At 43.2% G+C, this 19,645-nt stretch overlaps 1 protein-coding gene across 2 annotated transcripts in view; it reads left to right on the top strand.

The window, feature by feature from the left end:
- The first annotated feature begins 2,136 nt into the window (after positions 1-2,136).
- LOC115328913 (protein Daple) overlaps positions 2,137-19,645 on the top strand; it is a 44,429-nt gene continuing 26,920 nt past the window's right edge. Inside the window, exons 1-8 of one of the 2 annotated variants that reach the window (XM_029990363.4) lie at positions 2,137-2,419; positions 2,499-2,669; positions 5,055-5,366; positions 7,992-8,185; positions 9,415-9,523; positions 11,865-11,969; positions 19,062-19,133; positions 19,477-19,583. In XM_029990363.4, the coding sequence (XP_029846223.2) occupies positions 2,529-2,669; positions 5,055-5,366; positions 7,992-8,185; positions 9,415-9,523; positions 11,865-11,969; positions 19,062-19,133; positions 19,477-19,583 (1,040 nt within the window). In that variant the 5' untranslated portion in view covers positions 2,137-2,419; positions 2,499-2,528. Of the gene's footprint in view, positions 2,420-2,498; positions 2,670-5,045; positions 5,367-7,991; positions 8,186-9,414; positions 9,524-11,864; positions 11,970-19,061; positions 19,134-19,476; positions 19,584-19,645 lie in introns of both variants that reach the window. The other variant, XM_040211626.3, reaches the window with a different exon arrangement.

Below are 19,645 nucleotides of genomic sequence, written 5' to 3'. Positions count from 1 at the left end.
GCGTTTTTCTCGCGTTTAACAATACTTACGCAGCAAATGGTTTAAGTATTCGGGTTCACGGGGTAAAAATACACTAGAATTCACTTCTAACTCATTTTTTCCAAGAAGCTCCGTAGCTTCCCTTTAAAGGTAGTTCCGAAGTAGCGGCCCCACGTCCGTCGCAACGTTGGCCCGTCGGACGCCGTCATCGCGTCGTCCAATCCGAAAAAAACAGAACCGCGTTTTTCCATCCGGATAAATAAACTATGCACCGAAGATAGCCCAAACACCGTGAGAACGATGAAGCCTGTGGTTGGGATAGAACGCGAAAGTTTCAGAAGATGACGTTGCCTGGATTAAAAGGTATAATTGAAAAAATCGAAATTTCTTCATGAGCCGACGTCCACCTAAGCCTAATATCGTCGTGGGATTAAAACGATTGTCAACAAAGAAAGTTAATTTTGTTTTCTTTCTTACTGACAAGTTTGTTTCGCTGGAATAGACGCTACAAGCGCAGTGTGTTTTTTTAGACGAAATTAGGTTTACGGGGGACGTCGGCTCACAGAGAAAGTCGGTTTATTGTCTTTTGATCCTGGTAATGTCATGTACCCAAGCTTTCGCGTTCTATCCCAACCGCTAGCGTCACGTTCTCACCGAGTATGAGCATTCTTCTTGGTAACACCCTGCAATTACTGTGATCTCTGCAACACTTTTTTTTTTTTTTTCAGTCTACGTATTTGCAGTTTCTTGGAGGCCACCAAAATGGGGTTCGTATTCTTTTATATTTTTATTTTGAGTGTCTGCCTAGATGACCCACGATTTTGAATATGTTTGGTTCCCATCGTTTGAACGCCACATATGACCATAAAAAGGAGAGTAACGAGCTGTTTTCGTGTGGAAAGAAAACGAATTTCCAGCCGTAAATTTTGTTCTGGGTTGAAATAAAAACCTCGGCGAGCATAAATACCCTGTCAGTGTGACTGCAGCCAGTGCCACAAGCACGAGAGCTCGAGGTCGCCGCTTTGAAGCGTTCTTCCGCAGAACGAGCACTCGCGCTAGACATGCGCGTCTCAAAGCCAGGAGAGCGGGCTAGCTCGAGCTTGGTCGCAGCTTAGGATGCACCTTGCGACGGCACGAACTGCTGCCCAGCAGGAGCAACTTTAAAAGTACCATTAAAATGCAAAACAAATATCTTATAATGCTCCCTGGAGAAGAGGAGCAAGGGGATTTTTCTTTAAGCATATATTGAACTTGATTAATTTTTGAGGCAACGACATTGTGCAATTTTTCTCCTGTGAAGTTGAAAAATGCAAGCACGTTAGCGGAGCGGTGTTATTTTTATTCTTGTTATCACATCAGAGATGGGTCCAAAGTATAGTCACATAAATAAATCAAATCTACAGATGTCATCACTAAAACGGCGAGTTTACAAAACAGGCACGATTTGTCCCTTTTCTATGAAATCTCAAATGTGCCGCTTACGGAGTCAGCTACTCAGATTTACTTCTTTTGGGAGGATCCAAAAACTTTATACCCCCCCCCCCCCCCTTCTCCTACCTTGCATCGGCCCTCGACTCTTTGAGGGTGGGCTAGCTATGAGACCCCCACAGTTAGCGTTGGCCTCAAGGTATCGTAAACTTTGGTTCAAATTGTGCTACTTCTAATTGTAAATGACATAAACATCGAGATTGCAGATAAAAACGACACAAACATGGCCTCATGTTCAATTTAAACTGTATAGCGAGCTTGCGCCCTTACATTTGAGGTCATTGCCTCGAAAGTGCACAAAAGCATTGCGACAATTTCGTGATAGTGCTTGCTGGTTAGAACCACGAAAAAGTAAATCTGATTAAAAAAAAGAACATAAACATAAAAAAAAAGAAAGAAGAAAAAGATCTCCCCGTCGGGGAATCGAACCCCGGTCTCCCGCGTGACAGGCGGGGATACTGACCACTATACTAACGAGGAAGACGTGTATTAGCAATTTTAAAGGTTAGAAGAACCATAAGAAACATTTGTTCTATCTTATTATATATTGTTTTTTCCATAAATACACAAACTTATAGATATAAGTTTAGATATGTTTATTGCTGCCTAGTTATGTTTTTGTTTGCTGTATGTTCATGGTTGAGGCCAGTTGAAGCAGTTAAGGCGGTTGAATTGGTTGATGCAGAAACGCACTCTGGCAACACTCGGGCATTATGGCGTCCTCGGCAATTTCAAACATTTAAAATGTTTTGAATAATATCGAATTTCAGAAGTTTCGTAGGTTTTAAAAGTCTCTTGAAGCGAAATGCTACCGTACAAACTGGTGTGGTAGCTGAACAAAGGGTAAATTACCTCTATGTATCTTTGAATTCCCAAAGCTGATGGCACCGTAGAAATGCGATTCTAAAGTTCAGCTTTGGGAACCAAGTCAACCAAGTCGGCAAAGTTACGTGTGAGTGTGCTTGTTTCAATCGATCCGTAAAGGTTTTGCATGTATGAAAGTAGGTACTACGTTTCCGCCCGATTCACAGATCACCCCGCTACCTGGCTTAGGGTCGGGTATGAACGCGGCCGTCTCGAAGATGAAAATACCCGACTTCAGTGGTCCGTCCTACAAGAGGAAACCGTGGATTCCACCACCCGCCTTGACGTCCAAGGAAGACCGAGAGGAGATTTCGAAAACCGGGAGGGTGACAAAAAAGGTAACAAGCGATTTTGTTTTCCCGCTTAGCCCTGCTACATTTTGCTACGTTCAGTTACAGGGGAGGCAGGTAGTTTATAGCTGCATCAAACATCGCAAAGGTAGCAACTCACGAAAGTTATAACATCATTCGATCAAGTGAGTGCCTCCCCACGAAATATCCGTGATGTACTGCACTCATAGATGTCATCTAAAAAAATGACAGTTCAGGGAATGCATTTTAAACAGGTTAAACAGGCTGCCTGTGCCATGTGCATGATTATCCTTATGCTAAACGAGGTTGAAGTAGTCTGTGAAGCCCTGCGTTTCTGTGCGCCGACAGAGTTCTTTAATGGTGCCTTGTGCTTGTAACCGATCTTTGAATCGCAATCTGAGACTGGTTTGAAGGGCATTTCTATTGAAAGCTTGTACTGCCAAACCAAAAGAACATTCCTGGGGTCAGTCAGGAACCTCATCGAACAACATCAATATTTAATTACACTTTTATAGTTGGAAATGAGGTAACGCATTTCCCTCTATGCCTTTTTCACCTCTTTTTCCAATCAGCCCCAACTAGGGTGACCACCCGTCATGCGACTCGCGGGACTGTCCCGCATTGAGGGCTCTTGTCCCGCGTCCCGCAAGAAATTCCAAAATCTTCAAAATGTCCTGCATTTCACATTGTCGTAACATTCGCTGCGCAAATTATGGCGCTTCCGAACTATGGGCAGCGGGGAACCGCGGAGGTCGCTGATAAATGTGTGAATCTTGATGGTATGTCATTTTCTTGCCAAGCACTGCTGGAAGCAACCGTCGTTCTTGCAGGAGACTAACATACATGCGCCGTTGTGCCTCTCCCCTTGATGGCAAAATATTGCAAGCGAAAATTGTTCGCCAAAAGCTGAAAAATAAACTATTGTAATTAGTTGCAAATCATACTGTATGATACAAAAAAAATTGTTGTGGAAAGCTTTTTTTTTTAGTTTTTTTTAGTGAAGACGGCTACAGAAGGCAAAAAACCTGCAACTCACAATGGTCAAAAAAACAACATAAGGTTTTATTTTTGTGTAGGAGCATGTTAATATAAGAGTAAGTATCGACAGGAAACAATAAGCCGAAACATATTTACTGTTTTTTATTTCCTTTTGATGGATTGGGGTCTGGAGCAGTCGACCTTTATGTTTTCAACTTAGATACTTTTAATAAAATATTTACCATTACAAATAAACAAAAGTATATCACTGTGAGTGAAACTTATCTTAGCTTGATTGCCGCGTACAATTTTCATGTGTATAATACGCTTTCGGACAGCACAGGATTTCGGGGGTGTGCGCGTTGTTGAATTTCCCTTAATAGTTATTTCTTGAGTTGTGAAAATACCGTCCTCTACTTACTTACTCGGTCAGGGTGTCCCGCATTCCGCCGGCAGGAAGGTGGTCACCCTAGCCCCAACAGCTTTTAGAGTCTTTGTAGATACTAATGAACATCATTGATCAGTGAAGCAAGAAAGACACAATCTGGTTAGGTATGGAAGCAGACAGATAGCTGCTACTCCATTTTAACCCTCATTTCGGACGTAATATCTGCAGTAAAACTTTCCGAATTGCATGAGTAATTTTGACAACTTAGGCTCATATTTTCATTTGCAACACCTTCGGAAGATGATCGTCGTACTCGAACCCCTGTGAGGTTCAACAATTTCAAACTTCACATACTCAAACTCGAAATGGATTCAGATTCCTCGAGCCTCTTCACACTTGAAAGTTGAAAGAAGTTGGAGACAGTCATTACTACGCTCATACTTTTAAAGACCTCGAAAACCTGAAGCTGTGTGAATTTAAACCTTGGCAAGATATGACAGTTCCGTAACTTTACGAAAATCGAACCGCGGGCGGCTTGCAACGTTCCTAGTCGACACCAAATGTCGCTAACCAACATTTGCACGTTGGTCTGGTCGAAAATTCTGCTACTATAGTACGTGGATCGTGTCCCTGACAGGTATGTTTACCGTGCAGTCATTTCTGGCCCTCCCATTATTGCTTGGTTTCATCACACTCGTGTCATGCTGTAGCTCGCCGCAATTCTGGTGGAGGCACATCAGCGGAAGTAGATGTGACAGATACCTCTTCTGCCGCAGGTTGCTCTCCAGCTTGTGCTTTTCAGTTTGCATAAGCTTTGGTAGCGAGTGGTTGGGACGCCGAAGCAACAATGACGCTTGCATTCGTCTGCAAAGATCGCGACATCCAAAAGCATGACAGACTGGCTTCTGTGATTATTGGGGATTATTTACAGCGCATAGAGGGGGAAGGGGGGGGGGGGTTATAGGATGCTGAACGTGCTAGTGCAAGGTGCATTTTAGGCACCATACTTGTACTCCGAACGTGATCTTGAATCGAAGCCGTTGCAGGCTCCCCACCGACCCTTGTCACCCGAGTACCCGAGAGGCACGGCGATCCCGCTGCACCCTTACGACAGCGCCTGGCTCACGGACGGCGTAGCAGCTCCGTCTACGTCGTCGTCCGGCAGTTCCCAGCCTTTCATCTCTCGGTTCGCGCACCCCGACCGTGCGAAGGATCGTGCGGAAAGTGCTAGAGAGCTCCGGGACTCCTCCACGTGGACGGAGAACAGAAATCGGGCGACGGAAACCCAGACAGACATCAACCACAAGGACTCCAAGATGGAGCAGTTGCAGCACGAAGTGGCGGGCCTGAGGGGAGCAGTGAGTAGCCCGTTTTAATCGACGAGACGTGAAGCCCGGGGTGTCGCCTTTGAATGCCCAGCCTCCTGTACGCACTCGTGTTTTTGTTGTGATTTGCATCCCCGACTTTCTTTGTTGTGGTTTGCGTGCCCAGCTTTGTTGTGATTTGCATCCCCGACTTTCTTTGTTGTGGTTTGCGTGCCCAGCTTTGTTGTGGTTTGCATCCCCGACTTTCTTATCTGGCCGGTGACTATGGCTAAATTTATTGAGTAGTTCTACTTTTTTAGTAGAATCTCTCATTCTATGCTGTGCTTGCATCCCCGCCTTGTTTGCTAAAAATCTAGTTACACTCGATTTCCTCCCTGAAAACTGGAAAGTTTTGGTCCTTCCACTTCTTGTGTTATATATACTATGAACAACTTTATTGTAGTGGGCTCAATGTTCCACGAGTTTTGCGAAGTGTTGGCTTTGTGAATACTTTGCAGGCGTTTAATTTTGTGACTCAGTTTCTGTAAGCTTCTGCAAGTTTTCGTGACCGCCCCTTAATTCTTACTGAAACCACATTAGATTCAGTATTCCTATTCTGAATTGTTTATGTCAGCTCTTTTGGCACTTAAGTAAATTTTACTTGCATTTAGGTTGGTTGGCAGTGTAAAGCTCCACTTCTCTACTAATATCACTTTGAAAATAAAACCACTTAATGAGCAACATGCTCCGGAAGCTTTGTCCCATCCTCTCGGCCTGTACTTGCAGCTATCTTTTAATTTTCTTGATGGTGCCTAGACTTTTTTTATTACTGATACATTTAAGGAATGTGAAGGCCATTTACTGGAGCAGTTCAAACCGAATATAAATTCCCATTCATTTGATTTTTCTAGCCAAAAGTTTGGCTTTTTGTTGCTACCAATATAGAAAAAACCTTGTTCACACATTTTTGACGGGACCGGAATAAAATATGTATGGTCTGGGGAAAAGCAACAACCGAGAACACTTTTTGATGGTTATGAGACAGAAAGTAACCCTCTCGCTGCAGTTTATCTCGCGTGGACTTCCACAGCTGTGGATAGCTACCATATCTATTCAGTTGTAGGTCAGCCCTTTTTTGAGAACTGTAATGTAAAATTAAGGGTGAGTCGAAGATTGTATCCTATGAATGCTGACTTTTAGAAGCGAGCAAAATTTCTAACCCCATCCAAGTTACTCTCGTGCTCCCCCGCATCAGCCTCAGTGCGTAGCATGCCGGTGCAGAGCGATGAAACTTGATGCACATTGCACGATTATGAATGCTGAACTCCATGCAAAATGAAACTAGCAGACGAAACTTGGGGTGCCCAGCCGCCGGGCATGGCGGGTGCAAGTATGTGTGGGTGAAGGGACGGAAAGATAAAGTGCCGTTGCAAAAGCCTCAGTTATTTCTAAACCTAGCTCAAGGTCATGTTCAGCCAGGTAAGAATGCCACAAAAAGCGTGAAAAGAGGAGGAGCGCAGCGAAACGAAAAGGGCGGCTGCGTTCGGGTAGCCTAATAACTTCGCACTGGCCGTGTGGGGTGGCAGTGTTTGGATGCAACAGCCAGGAATGGAAATGTAATGAACAGGAAACTGAAAGGCATATCCCAATGGGTGTTCAGTGGAACTGGCATTCGTAGACGCAACAGCCGGGAAAAGCTAAGGTTCTATACTATATTTTGTTTATGAATACCAGCATTATGAATGGCCTTCACAGCATAATGTCTGCTCATTGAAGGAATTGCTAAGGCTGAAGAAATCTTATTAAATATGAAAAAAAAAATCCAATTGTGTGTGTTCAGTTAACTACATATGCCCCGCTGTAGCTTGGGGAGTGTTATATTTTTACGCTCATCCTTTGTGAGTTTTGGCAGTGTATCAGTGCGAATGAGCACTGGCCAGAGACCGGAAGCATAAACACAAGCCCTTTTATCTAGTTGATGGGAATTCGTGGATGTTTATCAGCCAGCATTTTTCAAGCTTGTTTGCTTGTGCTGACATACTTTGTTTTCACATGAAATGTGTTTTGTCTCGTCAGGGGTTTAAAAATTAATGAAGGCGAAAAGTGAAGCCACCAATTAACTCCAGGCTGATTGGTTGAGCCAGGTGATGATGTTACACCTCTTTGCTTGATGCTGATTGGCTGGTTCAGGTTCTGAAAGAGCGCCAGGGCTTTAAAACCCGGGTTGGCGCCGGTTTCTCCATTCCAGAAATTGCTATCAAGTCTATATGCCACGTGTTAAGTCAGTCGCTAAACTAACAGATGAAGAGCGCCAAGAGCGTAAACGTCAATCCCAGAGGAATTGAACTGAAACTACACTTTTCACGTACAACACAATTGCCCAGCAATTAGCTATAAACTTTTTGCTTACCCTGCCATAGTGACCTTTTGAAATATCAGGAAACACTCGGACAGACATCAGCACAGCGTTAAACATTTAGATTTCAAATCTGCCCAGCTCGCTGAGAAAATATGTGGTATTTTTATCTCTTTGCCCAGCTGTATAATGTTTCATTATTGAAACATGATTTTAAAAACATTTCAGCTTCCCTTTAAGATCTTCCTCTTGCATTGCTACTTCTTTTGAGAAGCTAATTTCTCACAAGTCTCGCATATTCTTTTCATTTTTTTTTTTTTCAGTTGGAAGTAGAGAAGCTGACCCACGTGGTTGCCCATTTTGAAGTGGAGTGCCAGGACTTTGAGAAGTCCCTGCAAGAGAAGGAGCTCATGATGAAACAGTCTAGGCAGTCTCTGAGTGCCATGCTTGCCCACCTTGATGCACTAAAGGCCACGCTGTCCATAGCCAAGAACAGCACAGAGACCGCCCTTGAAGCGTAAGTGGATGAAACGTCACCCACCCTCCTCCTTTCTCTACCTTTTGGCAGTGTGTCTTGTGCATAGATTTGCACAAGCATCTCATTTCTGCTCTCAGCTTAAAATTTGCTTAGTCTGGTAGCAATTGAAGTAGCACCCTCTCGGCTCTACGCTGAGGAGAACCCCTTTATGAGCTATGCCTGGGCACCTAAATTTCTTCTTTGCATCTCAAGAGATGAGCAGGAAGCTCAAAGGGATCATAAAATGATGAGGCACAGGACAGACGGAAGAATGCAATAGACATGTCGCTCTCAAGTTTCGAGCAGCCCCCTGGCAAGAAAAATCAAACATTCTAAGGTTGCATTTTGGTTATGCATTATTCAGCTCTTAAACAGTGCTTCCAAATGCCACGAAAAAAAACAAAAAAAACACCTGGGACAAAGGAAGTTGAAAAACTTCATTATTATAGTGTTGATGTGATGTTGAAGTCGAGCATTGTACTTTTATTTCATTGATTTCGTTTTGGTTTTTGCTTCACATGCTTTCATAGCATGCTAGGACAGATGCTGACAGACACTTTTATATGACTGTGACTCATACATGACTAGATGGTGCGGTGCTGCATTTATGGTTGTGTCTTTGGAATACCGAAGCACCGGCTTATGCCGGAATTACATGGTTGCGTCCTACGGACGCACTCACACTCCCTTGCCGAGAGAAACAGGCCTATCACGCCGAGATTCAAAGGTTGTAAACGTCTTTGCCAAGTAATTCCGCATAAGTTACAGTTTTGAGTACTGGCGTAATTTATTCCCTCTTTTTCATTCTCAGGTCTCTCTCCGTAAATCGTGCATAATAGCTCTCCATATCCTGTGCGGGATATTAGATACAATATCCTCCTTTGCATTAGACTGCTTCGAACATTTAGCTGCAATTATTACTCGAAAAGTACACAGTTAATGTAGGTCATAGTAGTAACTTGCTGCCAATCTCTTCTTTCTAGAGCACACACTTTGTTTAGAAAGTGAGCTCAGTAAGAAACTAAAATAATAATCCATTCAAAATAAATGTCTACAGGCTTCCCATAAATTTTCGTGAATTTTGAGGAGGTATTCGTGAATCTTTTTGACAAGTAATACCTTTTTTTAGACATTCTCCTGGTTGTTTTACCCTATCCACTGTGTTCTTAGTTCTGTTCCTTTGGCTGGAAATGAAGTTGCATGAGGTCCGTTTTGTTCTTCTCGTTTAGGAAGCATCACAGAGATGTTCAGCATCGCACGAGTTTCCTAAAGGAGAAGGCAGCAGAGCTGCGTGGCGTGATCTCAGCCATTAGAGACAACGGCGATGATTCAGCACTGGTGAGGAACTTGTGGGAACCCTGCGGGGTTGTCGTGGCACTTCACACAAAGTCCGACATGAAACATTGAGCTATTTCTTGTTCGGGGGAGAAGGGAGGTTGGTTTCGAGATGTGGTTTGGCATCAGCCGATCTTTTACCTGGGGAGATCACAGCAGTGACGAGTACAGAATTCAGGAGAAGCTCCAGGCACAGGTATTATGCATCTGCTCCGAGTCACTCCGCTGTCGAAAAAATTGTGCGTCGTCTGCTCCACGACATTGGCATCGTGTGGGAGCAAAGCTCTCTGCTGATCAAGCAGGATGATATCCCTCACATTTACACTCCATTCACCTCTAAGCTGATTGTGCGGTGGGAGCTACGGGCTCACTAGACCAATCGGCTGCCTTTCAATCGTCACCTGACCCCGCTTTGTGCGTGTGGATATGGGCGGAATTATGGTCACACGGTGAAAGAAAGATGTATGATGGGTGCACGTAGCTTCTACTGCACTGTCAGCTCAGGGGTGAGTGGAGTATGATAAGGGTACCTCCTTTACTTTGCACAACACGGAGAAGAGGGCTGTAAGATGTTCTACCTCGACGGGACGGGGGTGACGGCAGGACACCACTTTGTTTGGTGGAACGAGGCAATCATTGCTCACCCGGCTTGTCATATTACCGATCACGAAGACAAGACTTGGTGCCCTGTTTCACAGATCTGTAAATGTGGATCTGGAGGCATCATTTCAGTAGCCAGCCCTCATTTATTAGCTCTATAGGAAGTAGTCCATTGAGCAGCTTACTGATGGCTGTGTCACTCGAGTAGATCTCACGCAGCATACTTTTTTGATGGTGATGGCCTTAGCGTTTTTATGTTTCCCCACACAGACTACTGCAAAGAAAAGCCAACACTGCCACAATTAAGCTCGAGGCTCGAACTGACAGAAAGTAAACAAAGAGTAGCAGACAGTGTCGGTTAAAGCTCTTCGGTGCCAGCTAAGCCTAATGGGTTCAACAGGCATGCACACTGAATACTTCGGTGGCGGCTTGAAAGAATTCTCGCACCAAGGCACAGATATTACCACAAACTGATGAAGATACCTGCACAACTTTGCGACATAAACCAAAATGGGAAAGAACAGTGAGAAGTTTGGTTCTCTTAATGTCGCTCATCACTACCAGTGCGTGCCACCATATTTAAAAAAGTGTTCGTAAGGCTGTGACTTCATGAGATCAAGTGGGAGGGAGGGGCTGGCAGAATGATATAAATCCTTTTGAGGGACATTTAATTGCCTCTGTATTGTTGACTTGTTACCGGCTGTGTAGTAAAGTTTTCTATCAGCAGTTGCATCAAGCTGGAGGGTGTTTTTTGCTACCTTGTAATTTATCATTATCAACTTGAACCACTAGTCTCACCAAATTTAAATGTGAGTGCCTATTCCGCTTTCGTAAACTTTTATTGAAAGGATGTCAGCCAGGTTACTTTGTTATAGCATGTAAGAAACATCTTCATAAGGGTGCCAGATCATTTCTGGGTTCGCTGTAAAGTTTGTCTGCATTTGGTGGTGGTATCTACTTCTGAATGCACGCGTTAGGAGTTTGCACACTTTCCTTTATTATTTTGGATTTTTGTTTCTAGATATTTGAACTAGTCATTCGTCTGATAAACCAAGACCACATAAAGTGTTTCTGTTACTACTGACTGTCTATTTGTCCTTCTATTTCCCATGTTACAAAGGCATCATTGTGAAATGTACTAGCAAAAAAGTGATGCCACTAGCTATACTTGCTGAGTTTTACTGAGAAAATTCTTGGTTTATTAAGCTTTAGCTTCAATCATTAGAGACAAGTTAATACCACCCCTCCTTAAGACGGTACTATCAAGCTATGTTCCTTGGTGTTTTATTAGAGTTGTGCGCATTGGGAACATACTTGACAGAATCGGCATTCAGCAAAGTTAAAAAATTACAAAGTAAAAAGAAAAAATTTCCTCTGGAAATTTGTATTACTTTATAGTTTCACTCTACAAAGACATATCAGTTGAGTGTAAACAGTTCTTTTAAATCCCCTTGAGCTGACTAAATGTGAAGCTTTAATGCATTATCACTTTTTATCATGAACCCCTAGTATTTATAGTCTTGCTCTAACTTCTCAGCTACCACATAGTGGGTTTCTTCACGTTTTTTTGTTTTTTTTTGTTTGCAGAAACCTTGGCAAACATTGTCAAATTGGCACTCTTGGACATACTTTCAGGTCACCAGAGCGCACTTCCTTTTCTGAAAGCACAAAGCAGCGCGGTTAACGAATCTAAAAAAAAAATGGCGCTCTCGGTTGTACCGTTTTTGCCTTTGTGTTCCCGTAGAACTTTGCCTCGGGCACCGTTCCCCGCATCTGGGAGCAGCTGGTGAAGGTGCTGTCCAGAATGGAGGAGGACCGACTGACATCCTCGCATGAAGACTTGGTCAGGGTAAGTTCCTACGATCTGCCTCTGGTCTTAGTTATTGTGCAACATTCGTGTGCTGGAAGGCTCTTTCTCATGTGTTAAAGGGGGATAATTTAGTCCTCCGTTTGCATTCAAGGGACGAGGTTGACAAGGTTGTGGCTGTAACAAGCTTCTGAGGTATTGCAGATAATACTGATTGTCTTCAATACCCCCCCCTCTGCTAAAATGCAGCTGACCTTATAAAATGCATATGCATGACACCTCCTCCCTCGCCACTCACCCTGTCATCAAAATCAAATCCAATCCAATGTTACTGATGTCTGTTTCCAGCCTCCGAACGGCAGTTTGCGTGCCACCTGCACTTTCTTTGGCAGTTTGGCGGCATCTCGAGCCACGTTATTGGAAGGAAAGGGGATTTCATATTTCTTTAATCCATAGCTTAGATCAGAACTCGAAGTTCTCAATTTTGAAAAACCCTTATCTGCCTCGAGTGGAAGCCGAGGAACTACCCTCTGTCCCAATATTAATGCGATAAAGCAGTTATGAAGTCTACCGGCCTTGTAGACAATAATGAACAAAGTAGTAGGACACGTTTGGCTCATAGTTATATATTGACCGGTGGCTCAGATCTGCCAAAGTAGTGCTTGAACTAGAGAAACACTTTATTTGGAGGCAGGGACGGTTGACAGAATTTTTGCTGTAACTTGTGAGTGTGTTCTGGGAAACCCTGGGTTTCTAGGTACTCAATCTTCATTAAAAGTTTGTGTTGAGGCGAAGCAGCATTCGAAAACTTGTTTGTTCTCGAGAGACATTTTATACGCTCCCTTCTATGGATAACAAATGAGGAATCCCAGCCAGCACTTCCACCCCTCCCCCTTTGGAAACAGATCCTGGCCGTGCCTCTGATACAGTCATGTCTTGTTAATATGGACACCGACATTTCCCCCCAAAATTGTCCATAACACGAGTTGTCTATAATAAGAAGACAAAATGTATGTATATTCACCTAGTTCGTCCTCGAAAATGGTGTCTATACAATGGGGTATTCATATTAATGCGGTTCATATTAATGAGACATCACTGTATTAGCCAGGTTTAAATTTATACCAGTCATTTCTTCCACCAAGAATTACTTGTATACAGAAGTCGCCAGTGCCAAATTCATTTTGAATATTATGTCTTTATTTTATTTAATTCTTACCTAAAGTTTAGATTTTAATAGTGGCAGGTGTTTTTTTGCATGTTCTGCTTTCTGAGAAAGCTCTATTTTTCTAGAAATTCTGGAACAAATACTGTCCGTAATTGGGGCCCCAGCAAGTGAGGTGTGCTTTGTGTAGAAATAGTTTGAAATAGGTTGAAGGTATTTTATGTGTGTTTATTTTTTTATTTATTTTACTTGCTGTAAAATTCAGAGAGAATGCCTGCCTTCAAAAGATTGCCCATCCCTTTTTTCTGACTAAATATCTATAACATAAAAATTCCGAAACATCGCCCACCCTCTGATTCCCATCGGACGTCACATGATCAGAGGTTTCCCCATGAATTGAAATTAGGGAAGGGGGGGGGGGGGGTGGCGGGGTGTCTAAATGTTTTTGGGGGCGGGGGCGGGGGAGGGCATTGAGAATAGAGGAGTCGTTGCAAATTAGGAGGGTGCCTTCAGAAAAACGGGGGGGTGGGGAAGGGTACACCTAGGGGGTGTTTATAGGGAAATCACTACACTTGATGGCCGACGGGATCGCATCAACCGCGCAATTTGCTGTATTGGTACGTCTGACAAGCGAATTCATAGCAGACTCCCGCGTTTCCGTCTGCGATCTGCACGCGCGATATCGGCTCCTGTAGCACGCGAGTTGTTCCCGCATGTATGTTGCACCGTGAAGTGCGAATCCTCTGCGTTCGCAATCTGCGATATTAGTTCCCACAACATAAAGTTTGTAGCGGATTCCCGTGTTTTTGTCTGTGATCTGCACGTGCAATCTCGATTCCATGCGAGTTGGTCTCGCATGTATATTGCATCGTGAAATACGATTCCACTACATTTGCGATCTGCAGTGTTTGTTTCCGTAACATATGAGTTTGTAGCGGATTCCCGCGTTTTCGTCTGCAATCTGTGCATGCGATATCGGTTCCTGTGACAGGCAAGTTTGCAGCGGGTTCTCGCGTGTTTATTGCATCATAAAACTTAAAACTTGTATCTGCTGCATCCGCAATTTCCAGTATTCATTCCCGGGAGATGCGAGTTCTCAGAGGGTTTCTGCGGTTTCCGCACCGTGAAAGGCGAATCTGTTGTGTCCGCAACCTTTGGTATGCTCTCCCGTGACACAGAAGATCGTAGCGAATTCCCGATTGTTTATTGCATCGTGAAACCTAAAATATCAGTGTCCGTGACCTACGTATCAGTTGCTGCATCACGGGGTGTGTAGCCGGTACCGGGTTGTTTATCATTAATTTTTATAAAGTTTTGCTGTGGCATCCCCAAAGATAGCCCACCCCATGTTTTAGAGCGCAGCTCTTAGGCGCCCGTTTCCGGCTTGAGCGGCGTCGCCGTCGGCGTAACCGCGCAGTGCATTATGGGTAAATTTCCCCGCTAAATCTAGCAGAAAAATTTCCCCGCTAAATGTAGCGGAAAAATTTCCCCGCTAAATCTAGCAGAAAAATTTCCCCGCTAAATGTAGCGGAAAAATTTCCCCGCTAAATCTAGCGGAAAAATGTTCCCGCTAAATCTAGCGGAAAAATTTTCCCGCTAAATCTAGTGGAAAAATTTCCCCGCTAAATGTAGCGCAAAAATTTCCCCGCTAAATCTAGCAGAAAAATTTCCCCGCTAAATGTAGCGGAAAAATTTCCCCGCTAAATCTAGCACAAAAATTTCCCCGCTAAATCTAGCGGAAAAATTTCTCCGCTAAATCTAGTGGAAAAATTTCCGTGCTAAATCTAGCGGAAAAATTTCCCCGCTAAATCTAGCGGAAAAAATTTCCCCGATAAATCTAGCGGAAAAAATTTCCCCGCTAGATCTAGCGGAAAAAATTGCCTCGCTAAATCTAGCGGAAAAATTTCCCCGCTAAATGTAGCGGAAAAAATTTCCCCGATAAATCTAGCGGAAAAAATTTCCCCGCTAGATCTAGCGGAAAAAATTGCCTCGCTCAATCTAGCGGAAAAATTTCCCCGCTAAATCTAGCGGAAAAATTCCCCCGCTAAATTTAACGGAAAAATTTCCCTGCTAAATCTAGCGGAGAAATTTTCCCGCTAAATCTAGCGGAGAAATTTCCCCCTAAATCTAGCGGAAAAATTTCCCGCTAAATCTAGCGGAAAAATTTCCCCGCTAAATCTAGCGTAAAATATTTCCCCGCTAAATCTAGCGGAAAAAATTTCCCCGCTAAATCTAGTGAAAAAATTTCCCTGCTACATCGAGCGGAAAAATTTCCCCGCTAAATCTAGCGGAAAATTTTCCCGCTAAATCTAGTGGAAAAATTTCCCCGCTAAATCTAGCGGAAAAAATTTCCCCGCTAAATCGAGCAGACACATTTCCCCGCTAAATCGAGCGGAAAAGTTTCCCTGCTAAATCTAGCGGATAAATTTCTCCGCTAAATTTAGCGAAAAAATGTCCCCGCTAAATCGAGCGGAAAAATTTCCCCGCTAAATGTAGCGGAAAAATTTCCTGCTAAATCTAGCGGAAAAATTTCCCCGCTAAATCTAGCAGAAAAAATTTCCCCGCTAAATCTAGCGGAAAAAATGTCCTCGCTAGATCTAGCGGAAAAATCTCCCCGCTAAACCTAGCGGAAAAATTCCCCCGCTAAATCTAACAGAAAAATTTCCCTGCTAAATCTAGCGGAGAAATTTTCCCGCTAAATCTAACAGAAAAATTTCTGGCTAAATCTAGCATAAAAAATTTCCCCGCTAAATCTAGCGGAAAAAATTTCCCCGATAAATCTAGCGGAAAAAATTTCCCTGCTAGATCTAGCGGAAAAAATTGCCTCGCGAAATCTAGCGGAAAAATTTCCCTGCTAAATCTAGCGGAAAAATTCCCCCGCTAAATCTAACGGAAAAATTTCCCTGCTAAATCTAGCGGAGAAATTTCCCCGCTAAATCTAGCGGAGAAATTTCCCCCCTAAATCTAGCGGAAAAATATCCCGCTAAATCTAGCGGAAAAATTTCCCCGCTAAATCTAGCGTAAAATATTTCCCCGCTAAATCTAGCGGAAAAAATTTCCCCGCTAAATCTAGTGAAAAAATTTCCCTGCTACATCGAGCGGAACAATTTCCCCGCTAAATCTAGCGGAAAAATTTCCCGCTAAATCTAGTGGAAAAATTTCCCCGCTAAGTCTAGCGGAAAAAATTTCCCCGCTAAATCGAGCGGACACATTTCCCCGCTAAATCGAGCGGAAAAGTTTCCCTGCTAAATCTAGCGGATAAATTTCCCCGCTAAATTTATCGAAAAAATTTCCCCGCTAAATCGAGCGGAAAAATTTCCCCGCTAAATGTAGCGGAAAAATTTCCTGCTAAATCTAGCGGAAAAATTTCCCCGCTAAATCTAGCAGAAAAAATTTACCCGCTAAATCTAGCGGAAAAAATTTCCTCGCAAAATCTAGCGGAAAAATTTCCCCGCTAAACCTAGCGGAAAAATTCCCCCGCTAAATCTAACAGAAAACTTTCCCTGCTAAATCTAGCGGAGAAATTTCCCCGCTAAATCTAACAGAAAGATTTCTGGCTAAATCTAGCGTAAAAAATTTCCCCGCTAAATCTAGCGGAAAAAATTTCCCCGCTAAATCGAGCGGAAAAATTTCCCCACTAAATCTAGCGGAAAAATTTCCCGCTAAATCTAGCGGAAAAATTTCCACCCTAAATATAGCGGAAAAAATTTCCCCGCTAAATCGAGCGGAAAAGTTTCCCTGCTAAATCTAGCAGATAAACTTCCCCCCTAAATTTAGCGAAAAAATTTCCCCGCTCAATCGAGTGGAAAAATTTCCCCGCTAAATCTAGCGGAAAAATTTCCCGCTAAATCTAGCGGAAAAATTTCCACGCTAAATATAGCGGAAAAAATTTCCCCGATAAATCGAGCGGACAAATTTCCCCGCTAAATCGAGCGGAAAAATTTCCCCGCTAAATGTAGCGGAAAAATTTCCTGCTAAATCTAGTGGAAAAATTTCCCCGCTAAATCTAGCAGAAAAAATTTCCCCGCTAAATCTAGCGGAAAAAATTTCCTCGCTAAATCTAGTGGAAAAATTTCCCCGCTAAACCTAGCGGAAAAATTCCCCCGCTAAATCTAACAGAAAACTTTCCCTGCTAAATCTAGTGGAGAAATTTCCCCGCTAAATCTAGCAGAAAAAATTTCCCCGCTAAATCTAGCGGAAAAAATTTCCTCCCTAAATCTAGCGGAAAAATTTCCCCGCTAAACCTAGCGGAACAATTCCCCCGCTAAATCTAACAGAAAACTTTCCCTGCTAAATCTAGCGGAGAAATTTCCCCGCTAAATCTAACAGAAAAATTTCTGGCTAAATCTAGCGTAAAAAATTTCCCCGCTAAATCTAGCGGAAAAAATTTCCCCGCTAAATCTAGCGGAAAAATTTCCACCCTAAATATAGCGGAAAAAATTCCCCCGCTAAATTGAGCGGACAAATTTCCCCGCTAAATCGAGCGGAAAAGTTTCCCTGCTAAATCTAGCGGATAAACTTCCCCGCTAAATTTAGCGAAAAAATTTCCCCGCTAAATCGAGCGGAAAAATTTCCCCGCTAAATCTAGCGGAAAAATTTCCACCCTAAATATAGCGGAAAAATTTCCCCGCTAAATTGAGCGGACAAATTTCCCCGCTAAATCGATCGGAAAAGTTTCCCTGCTAAATCTAGCGGATAAACTTCCCCCGCTAAATTTAGGGAAAAAATTTCCCCGCTAAATCGAGCGGAAAAATTTCCCCGCTAAATCTAGCGGAAAAATTTCTCCACTAAATCGAGCGGAAAAGTTTCCCCGCTAAAGCTAGCAGAAAATTTTCCCCGCTAAATTTAGCGAAAAAATTTCCCCGCTAAATCTAGCGAAAAAATTTCCCGCTAAATCTAGCGGAAAATTCCCCGCTAGATTTAGCGGAAATATTTTCCCGCTATATCTAGCGGAAAAATTTCTCTGGGGGGTCACGTGACCTTCTGAGATCACGTGACACCCCCAGTTTACGGGACCCCGGTCACGTGACCCCCACGTGATGTTGGGGAGGGGTCACGTGACCCCACCAAGGTCACGTGACCTTTGTGGCCTTGGCTCCTCCTCCTCAAGAGCTGCGCTCTAATTCGGCATTACATGGAGTTGTAAACGGCTTTTTTCTTTTTTTTTTCACAATTTTTTCACAATTTTTCTCTTCATTTTGACTGGGCGTTCTTTCGGAACTTTATAGTAAATACTAAATGTTATGCGTATGTACAGCCAGAACTTAGCCCCAATAAGTCTGTCTGGTGTCTCAGCTGTAGATGAGAAATTTAGCCAGTGCAGTACAACTTCCAGCCTGGGGTGATACATGGTTGCACGCCTTTGCGATGCTCATCCAGATCGAAATGGGCAGGGTTCGGGATTGAGCATAGGATTCCTGGGTTTGGCAGCATGAGCTTTGGCTCCACAGCGTGAGCTTTGGCTCCACAGCATGAGCTTTGGCTCCATGTGCTTTGAGCTGGTGTACACTCGCCCACTCGGCCACCGATCCCCCCTTTTTCTGACAGTTTTTACTGCATTTTCAACAGTATTTTGAATGATTTGGTAGATATTGTTTCCTTTTTAGCTGTACCTGCTATAATGTTTCGGTGATGCAGTCTTTTTCGCTAAATTAATGAATAAACAGCCAGCGAACCATAGCACAGTGTGCCAGCAACACTGGGACATGTAAACGCGTGTACAACAAGCAGTTGTGAGAGGAATGATTGTGGTAGTGGTTCTATCCCCTCTCGAGGGAAAAAAAAGGTTGGTGTCGTGAAAATATTAAAATTTCCAAATACTATTATTTTTAAATTGTACTCTATTCAATCTTTGCTTCAGGGTGAATCTTAATGTAAGAAAATTGTTGACTTCCAGGGTGATTGGAATTGCAGTTTAAAAGCTGTTTGTTATTCATTACAATAAAGGTCTCCAATTAATTTTTTTACAGCACCTACATCAAAGCCTTAAAGACAAGGAGGAGCACATGGTACAACTCGAACGGGATTTGGCTTACTACAAGGTACATTAAATGTCTCAAATTTCTTTCGCGATGATAATGTGCGGTATCTAGCTGCTTGAAAATTGCTAATTGGCATTCGTTGATGTCTCGAACTTCACTCGTTGTTGGACATCCTTTATTAGCTTATCCCGCACATGTTGAGTTTTTGCTGGATTGTAAAGGCATAGTCTGACTGCAAGTGATCTTTGAGTAGTCGGGGAATTCGGAACGTCATTTCGTAAAGAAAAAGGAGCTTGATGGCACTTACAAACACAATTTCTGTATGTCGGTTATCCAAACATGGTTTGCTTTATGCATCCGGGAAAAAGATTGCATGCTAACACGAGCTTCACTTTTGCAACAGAAAAGAGAAGAGCAGGAGAAAGAGCGCCAGGACCGTTGCTTAGACACCATTGAAGAGATGCAGAGAAAGCACCGTGAAGACAGGGACGCCCTGAAGAAAAGTTCAAAGTGAGTCATTGGCAACCACAGGCAACGATACAACAATGTAGGGTTGTATTGTTTTTCACTTT

The sequence above is a fragment of the Ixodes scapularis genome, unplaced genomic scaffold, assembly GCF_016920785.2.
Source record: "Ixodes scapularis isolate PalLabHiFi unplaced genomic scaffold, ASM1692078v2 PGA_scaffold3__209_contigs__length_174095766, whole genome shotgun sequence".
Classification (NCBI taxonomy): Eukaryota; Metazoa; Arthropoda; class Arachnida; order Ixodida; family Ixodidae; genus Ixodes; species Ixodes scapularis.
The sequence above is the reverse complement of the archived record's forward strand: the minus strand, read 5'-3'. Positions and strand labels throughout refer to the sequence as shown.